We start from the raw sequence: 15,055 nt of genomic DNA, 5'->3' as shown, positions 1-15,055 counted from the left end.
AAGTGCTAGTCTGTCGTTAGCTGCAAATCTGAGACTCTTTGGAGAAAGTACATTGCGTTTGAGGGATCTGGCATGTTTAAGAGCAGCAGAAAGATTTTGAGCTTCCATTACTCGTTAACAACATTAGCCTCGTAGCTCTTGACAGCAAAAGTGTCTCGAGGAAAATGGGGGGAAATTGTGTTGGATTTTTCACTGAAGCATTCCTTAAACATTCCTTTATCCCAGTTCTTCAAGCAAATTCCTAACACAAATTCCCAGCTCCATAAGCAGTGCAGATAATCTCCTTTAATTAATGAGTTCAATTGACATTCTCAAAAGCTGAAACAAAGCTCTGGCAAACGCCAACAAATCACATTAGCGAGATGTTGACGCAGATAAATAAAGTGGAGGAAAATGAGGGAATGGTGATTGCTTCCATCTAAGGTTTTTCTGTGGTTGTGTTTGCTCCTGGGAGGATGCATCTTCATTCTGGGAGAGGATTTGCATAAGAAAGACAGTTTATCCTGGTATTAGTTTTCCCTAACTGCCAGGGGTTATGAAGCATTCTCATGTACGACAGACGCCGCTAATCTCCGCTCGACGACTTAATTATATTTACTGGGCTCCACTGTGTTAGTGAAAAAATAACAAAAAGATTGCTCTGCTTCCACACTGGAGATGGGAGAATCAATTTCACAGATTCACTGGGCATCAAGAAATATGATAACATGTCCAGCTGTTAATGAAAGCCTGTAACAGCCAATGAGAAATGACATTCACATAAAGCCAGTTGCAGTATTAGCTTTGCTGCTCCAGTGCTAAACTACAGGAGACAGATGTTGACACAAATTATCACCTTCAAAATTGTGTAGATATCATTAATATTTTAATTGCACATGTTGTCACTTGTCACCCAAATGTAGCTTAATCAAGCTTAATTTAGCTACGGTCTCTAAAATTAGCCTCTTGAGATTAGCGCCAGAGCTACGAGGCTAAAGTAGCTAACACACACTAGAAAGCTGACCCAGTTTCTTTCCATTGTAACATATGCATGTCTCCACTAAGGTCACTCAGATGAGGTTTAGTGCACAGTTTGACTTACTGCAAAATGTATACACGAAATAACACACATTTCACAGTGCAGCTGAATGCAGCGGTCAGCCATGTACAACAGCAGAGTGTGTTCAGTTTAGATTTCATGCACACAAGCGAGTATATGAATGCTATGGATTATATTTTGATCAATATCTTGACATTCTGTGCTTGTTAGCAACATTAGCTTTATAGCTCTAGTGCTGAACAAGCAGAAATCTGGACAACAAACATAACTCCATCATGTAAGCGGACACCTAGCTGTGCTAAGGTTTGCCAGATGAAAAACCCTACTCACTCCCCATGTTTTCCCCATGTCTGCGTGGGTTTCCTCCCAAGATGTGAAACTGTTGGTAGGTGGATTTGCAACTACTACGTGTCCGTAGTGAGTGTGTGAATGAATGTGTGTATTGCCCTGTGAAGTACTGGTGTGTTCCCGCTTTGCGCCCAATGATTCTGGGCAAGTTCCAGACGCCACCCTGAACTGGATAAGAGTTACATTCATTCATTCATTCATTATCTGTAACTGCTTTTCCAGTTCAGGGTTGCGGTGGGTCCAGAGCCTACCTGGAATCATTGGATGCAAGGGAGGAATACACCCTGGAGGGGGCGAGTTACAGACAATGAATGAATAAATTAATTATTTTATCTACTGATCCATTAGAGAGAAACCTATGGGCAATAATATTTTACTCAGAGAAAGTAAAGCTTGTCTTTGATTGAAAGAGAGTGTGTGTATGTAAGAGACAGCAAGTTGTGTAAGCCCTGAGAGTGACCCTACCTCCAGATAAACTGCGATAAGACAGTGTTGTTTTTGTTCCTGTTCCCAGACCCACCTCCCTGACGTGGACGCAGCTGACCATCTGGACTCTGCTCTGAAGCCCTGCCCACTTTACACCTCCATACGTGCCTCAATGTAACTTCTGCTGGGGACAATGACCCCAACTGCAACGCTGACCCCAATTTCCCTTTTCCTGAGGAAAATACTGATGACTGATGCTACTCTCCTGCTTAGTCAGTACACCTTAGTGGGGCCCACATGGTTTAAACAGGGTCTGTGGGGGTGGGGGGGGGGCTCAGATGCACTGCCTGTATGAGATAAATATGTATGGGGTCCACATTGGCCCAGTGGGTTGTGTACAGTCCAGACGAGCCCCTGGTTCCATCATCATCTCTGACCCAGGAGGGCCTCCTACTTTGGGCTGACATTTAACCCATGCACTGACCTTGTTGGTCCCCAGCTGGGCTGCTCATATGGGCCTCACATGAGTGTGTTTGCTCTGCTACTTTCTATTCTCTCTGGAGTACTATTTTAGGAATAATGTTAAGTATATCTTTTTTCATGCTTAAATCAAATGGATTAAAAGGACAGATAGAAAAAGACATAGGCAGGGCTCTGGTCTGCACTGTCAGCTCCAGCTGCAAAACTGCTGAAAAAGATGATGCGTTGTTTCACAAATTTCTGCTGACAGCATGCGAAATAAAAAAACTATTTAGTCAGCGTCTTACATCCTATACATAGGGCTCTGGTATGAAATAAGGCTTCAATACAGGAACAGAGGGACAACCTTCTGTCGCTAAAATGTTTATATCTGCCCTTCAACTTACTGTTACTTCAAAAGGTCACTCCAACCAATCTTAGACCATATTTAATTAAGTTTTGTAAACATTGCTCAGCTCACAGAAATGTAACGTAGCATTCATTCCCAGGTCATATGCACCATGAGTGACTGTTTTGCAATGTTAGAGACTGAGGCATAATTATTTCCTGAAGTTAAAGGAGCATTTCAGTTTGGAGTGCATTTCCAGTGAGAGACAAAACAGAACAGAACTTGTACACATTAGAGTTTTAATAATAATTAGCGTTATATTACAACTCCAATGTACAAGTTCTATATATTTTTTTTCAAACATTAAAATGTAACTAAAAGTGCTTTACAAAACAAATTACAAATAGTAAAAAAAATAAAGTAGATATATAATAAATAATAGCAAGTGCAGAAAATATTAGCAATAGCAAATACGCATATAAATAGAAGAATAAAAAAATATATGTATTAAAAATACTGTGAAAATTATTGAGAGTAAAGTAATATTAGTGTTCAAACGAGGGAAAAGACAACATTAACATTCACAGCCTTGGACCAATAAAATGTGAAAATGATCAAGGAAAAGGAATCATAATAACTATTGCTTAATAAAGCTACATATGATTTGGAAGTGGACCCATAAGAAAAAAAACTTTTATTTTTATGTTTTTTTTTATGTCTTGTTTTTATTTACTTGCTCTTAATTTTTACTGCTTCTGATTATCCTGTAGCACTTTGAGATTTCCTTGAAATGTAAAGTGCATTACAAATAAAATGTATTATTATTATTATTATTATTCTTATTATTATTATTATTATATAACGTATATATTAAAGAAAGTAAGAACATGGGCACTATTTGGCGCGCCGTACGTGCAGTTCTAAAGGATAATGAGTCAAATAACAAAGCAGGATGTGAAACTGACCTCATTTTACAGGTCGCATTTCTGAAAACAGGCACAACTTTGCAGAGCTTGTCTGCTGCCCATATTAGTAACGTATGAACCAGACAGAATCGGTTCCGTTGAATTAATTCATGAGTCTGAACTGAATCAAACGCACAATATTTGCGTCCATATTACAAACTTGAGGGTTAATATCTGAATGTGCTTATATTATACTTTTGTGAGTGGAATTTTTTGTGGGTATATATATATATATATATCCACGTATTTATATATATATATATATATATATATATATATATATATATATATATATATATATATATATATATATAGGTGTTTGTATAATTTGCTGAATCAAAAGTCATTATTTAGGTACTAGACCTAACTACGTTGTTTATGAAGGAGTTGAGGTTGAGAGTAAGTCTAAGCACCGAGTAAAGCAGAGTAACTGTAAAAATGAAAAATATAACATAGAAGTTTTGAATCAAGTGACTCATTCGGTTCCTTAGAACGCATACATTCCAAAGAGTCGGTTCGTTGAAATCTAATCGACTCTCATCGCCTGTCCATGTACGTGACGAACCCCTGCCCACTTCGTATCGGAGCCACGCCCCCTCGCCGCGTCACATTGGGTGGTGTGTGGTGACGGCATATCGCCCGCCGCGTTCTGATTGGTCTACTCGGCTCACCAGACACAGCGGCGCTTCGTTTTTCTTTCCCCAGCACATGATGCACTGAGAGCGGCCAGAACCCTGTGGAGACGATCGGAACGATCCGTCCGTCCGTGTTTCTTTCTCTGTGTAAAATTACTCATTTTGACACACTCTGAAATGTGACAGAGGAAAAATCGTCTGAATATATATATACAGATAATTTAAAAAGAAGAACCGCAGTGCAACAGAACACTTCAAGAAGATCCAGGTAATATTTTATATTATTATAATGATCGTTAACCGTTTTCTCTTATACTTCATGTTTTGTTTATCAGTGCTGTTTAGGAATATGGAGCCTTTATCTGGGACATAATGGGATATGAAATAGAGTTTCCTGCAGTTTATTTTGTTCTTTCAAACTCATTTACTCATAAACTGTTTAAACTGTCTTTCTGTTTTATAGCCCCTATTCTGGTCATTAAAGCTGCAATTCATGTTTTGAGCATTATAGCTTTTTTTCTTTTTTGTCTATAGCTCCTAATATGATCTTTACGACTCTAGCTAGTTGTTTACATTACAGCTGACTTATAACTCCTATGAGCTCACTTTCTGACTTTTAACTCATAGTCATTAAAGCAGTAGTATTAGTGCTAAGTAGTAAGTAAAGTTCATGTTCTGGTCATTACAGCTGCAACTCTTGTTTTGATTACAAGCGATGTAATTGTCTAATATAGAGCCCTTATCTGTTTTCCAGTTTTGTGTTTTGTTCTCTCAAACTACATTCCTCATATTGTATCTCATATTCTGGTCTTTAAAGCTACAGCTATAGGTGTTTTTCACCCATCATTCCTAATATGGCAATTACAGCTGTAATTGTTTACATTACAGATGACTATTCCTCACCCTATTCTGACTTTATTATTATAATATATATATATATATATATATATATATATATATATATATATATATATATATATATGTAATATAATGAGTATATTATAATCATTAAAACTGCACTCATATTAAAGTCTTTAAAACAGCTCCTGCCTTGCATTTTGGTCCTTCAAACTGCATTACTCATATTTCTTCCATTACTGAACCTTTCTGTATAATATCTCATATTCTAGTCATTAAAGCTACAGTCCATGTTTTGGTTACAACAACTGTAGTTTTTAATTTTTTTTAATAATACATGTTGTGTAATATTCTGATGTATACCCCATATTTGGGACATTAAACCTGCCATTTTCTGCCATAGAGCTCATAATTTTGACATTAAAATTGCATTTCTAACTTTTCTCATTTGTAATCTCCGTGTGTGGTTAGTGCCCCATGCCGAAGTTGGAGGATCGCTGTTGGACCTGTCCTTGTTCCCCAGGGGTGATGAAGGCGAGGATTTTTCCGCTGGGCTCCAGGGCGAGGGAGCTGGTGTGGGCCATGGCCGGAGCAGTGAGCCTGGTCCTGGGCTCGCTTCGTCACCTCCACACAGCCGGCTTACTCCGTCGTGGGGTTGTCCTCTTTGCCGTCGGCGTCTTCCTGGCCCTGGTGCTTTATTTACTCCAGATCCGCAAAAATGTGGTGTTGTTTCCTGAAGAGGTGCTGGACACACTGCTGTCCTCCTCCTGGTGGATCCCTCTGGGATGCGGAACCGCCGCTGGTAAGTTTCACCGACCTTTTTTGCTTCCCCCTTTTCTCGTTTTCAAGCAATGCTCCATGTTCCCTTTATGAAAATAGAGAAATTCTCAAATATATATATATAATAAAAATAAAATAAATTAAATATGGCCACCCCATGTAGGGGACCCACATCATGGAGCATAAACTGGTTTATTCAGGAAAAAAAGTTATTCCAAGATAAAGTATTAATATTTGTATAGCTCATCATTTGGAAATCTAAAGCTACAATTTTCTGCATTATAGGTAATTAAAGCAATGAAATTATTCGTTAGCTGTAGGTCAAATGCTAAGAATTTGCGTTATAGCTCACATTTCCATTGTTAAATCGGTTCAGAAACCTTTTAAGGCCATAAATACTTATGTCCTATCAGTAAATGAGTATAAAAACAAAAACAGATCCATTTAATCTGAGTAATACAAGTCAGATATCAGATTTGTGGCCAAAACAGTCAGAGGTTGCGGATCTCAGGATGCGGCTGCATGTTTTGTGGGACAGACAGCGTGTTAATATTTTGGTTCATGTCTGGTGAGGCGTAAGTAAGTTAATTTGGATCGTTATCTCAGTATTGTGGGTTACAGAAGTGCTTTGTATTGTCGTACACGGAATTATGTAAGTGCGAGTTGTTGTAAGTTTGGGGCTCCGTTTGTTATCGGAGTCCTCTCAGCTGCGGCTCTGCCCACGTTGCCTGGCAACAGGTTGGGGGGGGGGGTCCGTTCTGCGTGTGCCGCGCTCTGATTGGCTGTTGTAGAACGGGTGAGCTGCCACGGCGCCATGCTATTGGTTGTCGTTCGGAACATGCCACTCACAAAGAAAAAAAAATGCAACGTTCACGTCATTAGGCAACGCCCGCGCGCCCGCCGCATTCCAAACACCAAAAAGAGCGGGAAATCGGGTACATAATACTCAAGCCTTCTGCTGAAATTACTTGATTAAATGCGTTTACTGACGACTTGAATATATATAAAACACCCTATTTTAAAAGACTTCTCATACAAGTGTTTATAAAATACGTTTGGAGTGTCCAATTTTGTTTTTTCCCCTGCTTTAACCAAAATAGGGTTCATCTCGAAGGGCTCCCATATGCCCTAGCTACTGCACTACACGGGTCATAAACAGTGACCACTAAAAGTGTTAGATCCTGAAGTTGTAAACTAATAAGTTTTAAAATTGTGGTATTTTATTAGTATTTATTAGTTACATTATAACATAAAACTTAAAACATTTCGAAAATAATTAAACTCATTTAAAAGCTCAAAGTGTGTCCTGTGGGCCAAAGCTGACCCATGAGATGTATTCTGCCCCACCAGAACCAGTACAATTTAATGTAGTGAGAGAACATTTTATGATACAATCCCTTCTAAAATATATTGTTGAAGTTGTTAGCAACAAAATATATTATGTGATTTTACTTGAAAAGCCACTGTGAAGCATCACACCCAACTATTGCCTGGAATATTTTATATCATGACTTCTTCATACACATAATGCTCTGAATACTTCACATGCTGACATCTACAAACAAAAACACAAGTCATCCCACAAGGTTTCGTTTTGAACAAACCAAAGCTGACAAGTCTGAACACAACCATCATGTTTACATTTATGTAGATACCAATCCTGTGCAAAAACAGTTTTCCTAATGTGTGAATATTTTTCCCACAGCTGTGGTGGGTTTATTGTACCCGTGCTTGGACAGCCATCTTGGGGAGCCACACAAGTTCAAGAGGGAGTGGGCGAGTGTTATGCGCTGCATCGCTGTGTTTGTTGGCATCAACCATGCCAGTGCTGTATCCTTCAAAAACATTTTTACAATGTTATTATTGTCTGTAATCATTCCTTATCCCAAAATTGGGGGGTCATTGGGAATTGCCTCACTGAGCACACTTGTTTCAACTCAGTAACTCATCACCAAGTTCATCAAGTGCATTGAAAAAACACACAAATCTGGGTCTAGGTTTAGAAGTCTCTGGACTCATTACATACAAAGTGAAATAAAATATGTGTTAGCCTACAAGGACACATTGGTAGATATCCAGTCTATTATTGCATTATTTGTCCCGACATTAGATATTTATAACCAAGATTTTATCAAAATAATGTTACATTTACTCGCCGGAGGAAGCTAATCCAATAAAATCTAATTCAAATATTTGTTTTATCAAAAGTCACATTCCACCTTATTGGTTTATTATCCAATAATTATTTTAATAACATTCAAGTCATAAAAGCACACTTCCTGATACAAAAGACTCACTTTTGGTTTTGTTTTCTTGAAATAAGCTCTAACTCTTAACACACCCAGTTTCCTTTAACTCAAGTCAACTCTTAGAAACTGGACTTTGCCAATAATATGCAGCTCTCTTTGACGCTGGCGGCTTTGTCCCTGGGACTCTGGTGGACGTTTGACCGATCGAGAAGTGGGTTCGGTTTGGGGCTCACCACTGCTCTCCTGGCCACACTCATTGCTCAGCTGTTGATCTACAATGGCATCTATCAGTAAGTAATGGATTGATAATTTTATTGACATCTTTAACCTTGCTGTTCTGGTCTGTTTGTTAAAAGTAGATGCCACACGTCAAAGATTTAACAAATTCTAGTTGATTTATAACATGTTTACATTTAAATGTTAAAGTAAAATTGCCCAATTTTTATTATTATTTTTTGAAACACTAATCCTCTACATTGAACCTTTAATTTAATCTTATTTACCTCTTCCTCAGTGCAGTGTCTGATTTTTTTATCTTTCAGGTACACATCTCCAGATGTTCGCTCGGTTCGCTCCTGGTTGCCGTGTATCTTCTTCTCTGGAGGAGTGACAGTGGGCAACATTGGCCGGCAGCTGGCAATGGTCAGTTTACCACACTCTGTTTACTGACTTCAGCTGACTGTTTACTGAGTATTGCTGTTACTCAAACAAAGCAGGTTTCATTTATGTAGGGTTTCATTTATTGTGTCACTTACTGATTGGAGAGCAGCAAATTGTAAGAAAACATCCTCTGAATTTTATATATTTAAAAAAGGGTTTAAATAGCACCTTTAAATGATCTCGTTAAATAGAAATATTGTTTTATGGGACAGCACCCAGTACAAAACAATGCACGGAAGTGTGTATAAGCAACAGCATGGACACCCAATCCAAATACAGCTTAATATGAACATACTGATGTGTTTGTTGTCGATTTAGAGAGCCATGTTTCCAGTGAAGAGGCACCACCAACCTCTTTGACTTAAGGCTATGTGGTTCTTTTGAGTTTGCGTACGTCTGTCCTCACAACGGTGACCCAATGGGGTAATGTCCAGCGGATGTTTTAATTAAGTGTCTCAATGGGGCTTGTTTCTGTTGAGGCCCCTAAATTCCCTCAGTGACTCAATGAAAGACCCCAAAGCTGATTATCTTCTTTGGTTTTGATGCTAATGGCCTGACCAAGCAGCACATTGCTTCCCAGCCTCAGCACGCCTCGTGTTGTTGTTGTTGTTTGGGTAGTTGGCACAGATCTGCGGGCACCGGACTGAGATTAAGGGCATGTCAGGTTTTTAGGTCACTTTTTTTAATATTAAGCCATTTGTTGAGCCACACTGGTTGAATCTATGCAGGCAAGATACACTTCCTTCAGTACAAGGCATCCACTAGCTGTCATATGAATTATTTTTATTACCTGAATTTCATAGTTATATTCCCCGATTTGTATTCTCTACTGCTTTGTTACAAGTTAGTATCCCTCTGTGAACAGAAGACTCAGTTTAATGATAAATACTGCAAAGAGTAATGAGTTAATTTACATCACTGCCTGGTCTAAAGGCCAGTGGTAACTATATGGAGCAGCAGAAAGAGCCTTTTGCCTTCAGGGGATCATCATCAGGTTTCACTGAAGACCCTCAGAGTCCCGACCAGCCTTACATAACCAAGCCTAGTTACTCTATATAGCAACAGCGCTGAGACCTTTAGAGATATTCACTAAACCACTCCCTGTAACTTCTGTAACACAAACTAGTGCTGGCAGTGGTCAGAGCCCTGCTACTGTTTCACTGACTTTCACTTTATGGAGATTTTAGAGGTGGGTGATATGGCCCTAAAATAACATCACGATATTTCAGGATATATTTTCAATAACGATATATTTGTTGATATGATAACACACTGAAAAATATTTTATACAACATATTTTATATATTGTATACTAGTGCAAGAAAATAAATGTTCGAAAAAAAGTTTTATATTAGTATAAATATAACAGTTGCAAACATTTAATACAAAACAACAATAACAAAAATAAAAATCTGTAAACATTTGGTCAATTTGTAAACAACTAATCAAAGTATCTAACCAAGTTTGTGATTTTGTAAGAAATAATAATGTAACAAATAAATCTACCGCAAAACATTTTAACAGCAAATGTAAACAGTTCTACTAAAACAAACAAACCCTTAAGGCTTCACAGTAAATAACAAAACAGTCAACAACTTCTTCTTCTGCTTCTTCAGGGTTCAGTTGAGAAACCTCACAGCGACTAAAGAGGCGCTACATCCCCGTCAAAGTCCCCCCAAACCTCCGGCCCCTCTGTGTCTCACACTCGACAAAGAGAACGAAGAACAAGAGGTTCCTGACTCTCGCTCTCAACTTTGCTCCTGTTCGCCTTTGAGAAAGTGGTGGAGCCACAGGTCTGAGCAGACTATGTGCCAAATGGACTCCTCCGACACTAAACAAATCAAAAAAACGAAACCCTGGCATCATTTTCACTCTCTCTCCCGTGCTGTTGTGACCCTGGAGTGGGACTCTGAGTAGCACAAACTGAACTGTACACAGTCGAACGTGACGAGTGATTTCTCATCTTACACGTGCCGGGAGTTTGGGGAGTATAAAGACGAGGGGTGCACCGATATCAGGACTCCAGGCAGAGATCTGAATTTTGTATACATTGCTGATGCTGGTACACGCACATTTGTAATTAGGGACTTGATCCAGCAGTTTTAGCATTAAGGAGGAACCTTACACTTATTTGTAGAGGTTTGCAAACACAGTACGAGTAATTTAATGCAGATTTATGGATTGAAAGATCCATCAGTTTCATATAGAGTGCCATTTTTCAATCGACGTTTTAATTCAGGTGACAAAATCAAAAGCAACCAAACCTAGAGTGTGTTGTGACATCACAAGCACGACTCTCCGACATCCTGTCATAAACCACAAAAGGACGTGACGGTCTTTGGGCTTGTATTTTTGGATCGGAATTCACAGGGAGGAGTTGTGATTTTAATTTTAGTTACAATATCAATCTTTGCCCTTCAGCTCCAGATGAATCTAAGTGTTCTGATGCTGCTACATGCTCCTGATCCGATATAATTCCGATATCATTGTGCATCCCTAACAGGCATGGTCTTAAAGATTAGACTTAGACACACGAAGGTGGGGTGCTTATTTATTTCTCTTACCTTTGGGGAGGATTTCCATGCTGCGAGGGAAAGGAAACAAAAATGAAAGGGAAAGATGTTCCAAGGCTGCGTTTAAAAAAAAAAATGTCCATCATCCAAAGACATGAAGAATTTAAACATGATGCCACATGGAGTATTAATTTAAGAAATAACACAACCGCGTCTTTTCAATGCCAAGAAGGAAGGAACATGAATGTAGAGCGAGAAAACAGATCACCGGAAGAGTCCTAGGTAGTATTTCTGAGCTGGAATCGGGAGAAAAAGAACCACTGTTGTTGCTACTCTGGGTTCAGCACTGCAGAAACTGCACTATGAAACTTTTGGATGAGAGTTGGGAACCAACCCCTCCCTCTCCCTGGATCTTACCTAGTGTTGCTTTAAAGGCTAGCTTCTCCTGGGTTTAAAGAGGTTGGGTTTGTCATGAATGCTAGAGTTTCTGATTAATGTTGTTAAAGAAAACAGCCAAGCAGCATTAGCCCACCGCTAATGTCAAACGTGAGCCATTTCTCTAATCCCAGTACAAGAAATCAGCTTTTCCTTCACGGAAAGGAGGATTCCACCAGATGTTTGACATTTTGAGATTCAGTGATGCAGGTTAAACGCCACACAGAGTGGTTTAGTGGGGAACGCTCCACTGCAGACTTTCCAGTAGTGGTGAATTGAACCAGACGTCCCAGATTATATTCCTCTCCACCAGCAGCCTTGCTAGTTTTACTGAGGGTAAATCTGAACTAAACATGATTTTTAAGGGGGGATCAGCAGGGACCTCTCCAGCTGGACTGGTCCCAAGACAGCCATTTTTAGCAACTTCCTGTGATGGTGCTTTTAAAGGGGGATGTCTGGTTCCAATCACCACCACTGGAAAGAGACGGGGACTCTGATTCTTTCAGAGTCTTCATTATTCCTTCATGTAGCGCAAAGTGAGAAGGTATTAAGAGTCATTTTTTAAAGTTGAGTCAGAGCGGTAAACATGATAGAGGACATTTTAACTGCAGCTTTGAAGATTTGCAATCTGTGATTGCCTTTGTATTATAACTGAGTGCTTTTGCCACTGTTCCACATTACTCCTCTCTTGTTGTTGTTGTTGTTATTGTTTGTTTTTGTACTTAATTCACTGTACATTTTTTGCCATGGTGTTTATCTGATCAGAAAAAACCTTAAAGGGTAGATACAGTTCGGATCCTGAGCGGGTCCGAGTGAAGATCTAAGTGCAATCAGTTTCCTTTGAGTCTGATGTATTTTCATATTTATTATTTTCTTTTTCTGAGGTAAAGGTCTGAGCAAATCCTCCTATTCTTTATGCAGTATGAAGAAACCCATCCAGCAATAACGCTGCTGTCTTTTATTTTTATTTTTATTTTTTTGCTTGAGCTCCATTATGTTGAGGTCTAATCCACGTCTGTCATGAGAAATCACACAGCGAATGAAACCAGTGAATCTTCCACTGCTGCTGAGCAAAAGCAACAGGCAACTACGGGTTTCGTGTTAAGGTGCTTTTCCACTGCATGGTCCCTACTCTAATCGACTGGACTCGACTCGTCCTTTCTCCTTCTCCACCAGGTAAATCTGGTGAAAGCGCTGATTGTCCAGTCGTCACTCTACGCCACACAACACAGACATCCAGCACCAACTCTCCATCTGTAAAATCTCCAGCTGCAGCAGAGATCACATTTGTTTTTATCCGACTCCCGACAGCAGCTTGTAAAATTACTCCATGGTCTTTTGAAGAGGTTCAAACGCTCCTTGGATCAGTGGCCGATGAAAGAATCCAGCGAGGGCTGGATGCTGCAACAAGGAAGGAACAAACTCTACTGATCTGTGTGAACTGATGACTGAGCTGTGTTCAGTCCCAATCAACAACAACATCACGCCAGTACACCATCAGTAGACACTGCTTAACGTTACCACTGCCGTTGTTGTGGTTTCCAAAGCCCTCTGTTCCCGTTAGAGATGGGGTTTTGAGAGAACACCGGAAACATTCAGGGAGTGGAAAACTAACCAGGAACCAAACAGAGAGTAGAGACCAGTAGAGTAGGAATCATGCGGTGGAAAAGCACCTTTAATGAATGACTTGGGTTTCCTAAGTGGAATATCATGGGAATTTTGTGGTGTTGTGGAAATGTGAGCGAATCTTATTGAAATAAATGAAATGACAGTCAGTGAAACATTTATGTGACAACACATACCACTCAACCTATCCATGTGGGGTCTATATAGGCACCTCAGTTGGAAGCTAGCAAGTCCTGGTTAAATGTCCCCCCTCACATCTGGACGCCCCCCTCCAGGGCCAGTAATGCTGTCTGGACCCATGTGGACTGCACTGGGTCCCACTAAGAGCTCATGTACCAACCCCCCACAAAGCCCATGTCTGTTTGGGACCCGACTAGCCCATGTGCCCCAACTAGGGTTCACTGGGTGGGCTTCGAATAGTCCCCCCCCACCTCAGACTGTGGATCAGCTCCACTTCAGGGAAATGTAGGAGATAAAATAAAATAATGTATGAAAGCTTTATTTTTCTGGATTTGAGGGGGTGTTTGACTAAAGAGAGGTGGTGTGTGTGTGTGTTCATCATTTCAACTGTATTGTTACTACTCTTCCTCCTAAAGTGAGAAATAAAAGATGAAGAGAAATGACTCATTCTGCCTTCAGTTATTAATACACAGTTGTATGTAAACATAGTCTAAGAAGAAAATTGCTGTAAGGATTTGATGACAGCAATGAGAGCAAGCATCAGTGAGGTCCGGTGCTGATGATGTAGGATATGTTCTGTCATATTGGATGGAGCTCCATCACTCCATCGAATCAAAGCTGGGGGGGTTTATACCACTCTGTTCCCCCTTTGGCATTGGGCATGTGGACCTCTGTCTCATGTGCAGCTGCTTCAGTGTTTCCCAGTATGTTCCTAGCTCTGGCACAATTTATAAACACCTGAATTAATAGTAGCAGGCTGTAAATCAACTTAAAAATCCCCACTCTGAGGATGTGGTTCAGGTCCAGTAAGACAGGCTGATGCTCTTCTTTCCATAGTCACTAGATGGCAGCACTTCCTCTCTCCACGTGTCTTGTGGGCATGCAGCAGAGTGTGGATGAGAGATCTAGACCAGCACCTGACTTCATTAACAGTTAAAAATTAAGTATTCCTACACCTTAAGGACTGAAGTGGTCATCTCTGCTGTTGTAGTTTTGCTGCTCGACCACAGGAGTGCGCCCCCACTGATAGACCAGTGCAGTGGGTGGGATTCCAGACCTCCTGTGGTGAGGTAGGTGAACTACAGCAACACAGACAGGTATGTGGGGGAAACTGCCTACTTCACCTTTAAGATAAAAGGAAAGGTGTTTTATACAGTGTGTGTTTTAAGAGACAGTGTGTGTTTAATGTGTGTGTGTGGAGATACTGGGTTTCGATAGAGAGGCTGTGGAGGATGTGTTTTTCTTCTTTGTCCCCTCTCTCTCTCTCTTTCTCTCTCCCTTTGTTTCTCACTGTCTTCAGTTTCCTGTTTCTTCTGTTTTTTACTCTCTGTCTCTACCTTTTCTCTGTCTCTCTTTGTCTCTTCTCTGTCTTTTTTCCTGTCTCTCTCTCTCTCTCTCTCTCTCTCTCTTTCTCTGTTGTGAATAATGAACTGTAGGGTGAGAGCTAATAGGCGACAGGTTTCTTTACAAATGGCACAGCTTCAGTCCAAATTGCCCTCAGTGCCATTCAAATACCAGACTGGCATTTACAAC

The 15,055-nt window shown here is 40.0% G+C and overlaps 1 protein-coding gene across 1 annotated transcript; it reads left to right on the top strand.

Annotated features, from left to right (window-relative positions):
• The first annotated feature begins 3,940 nt into the window (after positions 1-3,940).
• Positions 3,941-13,953, top strand: insig1 (insulin induced gene 1). The gene is made up of 6 exons (XM_066682021.1): positions 3,941-4,489; positions 5,551-5,881; positions 7,565-7,689; positions 8,232-8,398; positions 8,651-8,750; positions 10,385-13,953. Exons 2-6 carry the CDS (start codon positions 5,557-5,559, stop codon positions 10,412-10,414), a joined length of 747 nt encoding a protein of 248 aa, XP_066538118.1. The 5' UTR covers positions 3,941-4,489; positions 5,551-5,556; the 3' UTR covers positions 10,415-13,953.
• Positions 13,954-15,055: the final 1,102 nt, after the last annotated feature.

The sequence above is a fragment of the Hoplias malabaricus genome, chromosome 9 (genome assembly GCF_029633855.1).
Source record: "Hoplias malabaricus isolate fHopMal1 chromosome 9, fHopMal1.hap1, whole genome shotgun sequence".
NCBI lineage: Eukaryota > Metazoa > Chordata > Actinopteri > Characiformes > Erythrinidae > Hoplias > Hoplias malabaricus.
This window is presented reverse-complemented; position numbering and strand designations above follow the sequence as displayed.

Excerpts from the sequence above, each read along its gene's own strand:
- insig1 (XM_066682021.1), top strand. The coding sequence starts at position 5,557 with ATGCCGAAGTTGGAGGATCGCTGTTGGACCTGTCCTTGTTCCCCAGGG. Across the intron at positions 5,882-7,564 it reads GGGATGCGGAACCGCCGCTG|CTGTGGTGGGTTTATTGTAC; the intron begins GTAAGTTTCACC and ends TTTTTCCCACAG. Across the intron at positions 8,399-8,650 it reads ATCTACAATGGCATCTATCA|GTACACATCTCCAGATGTTC; the intron begins GTAAGTAATGGA and ends TTTATCTTTCAG.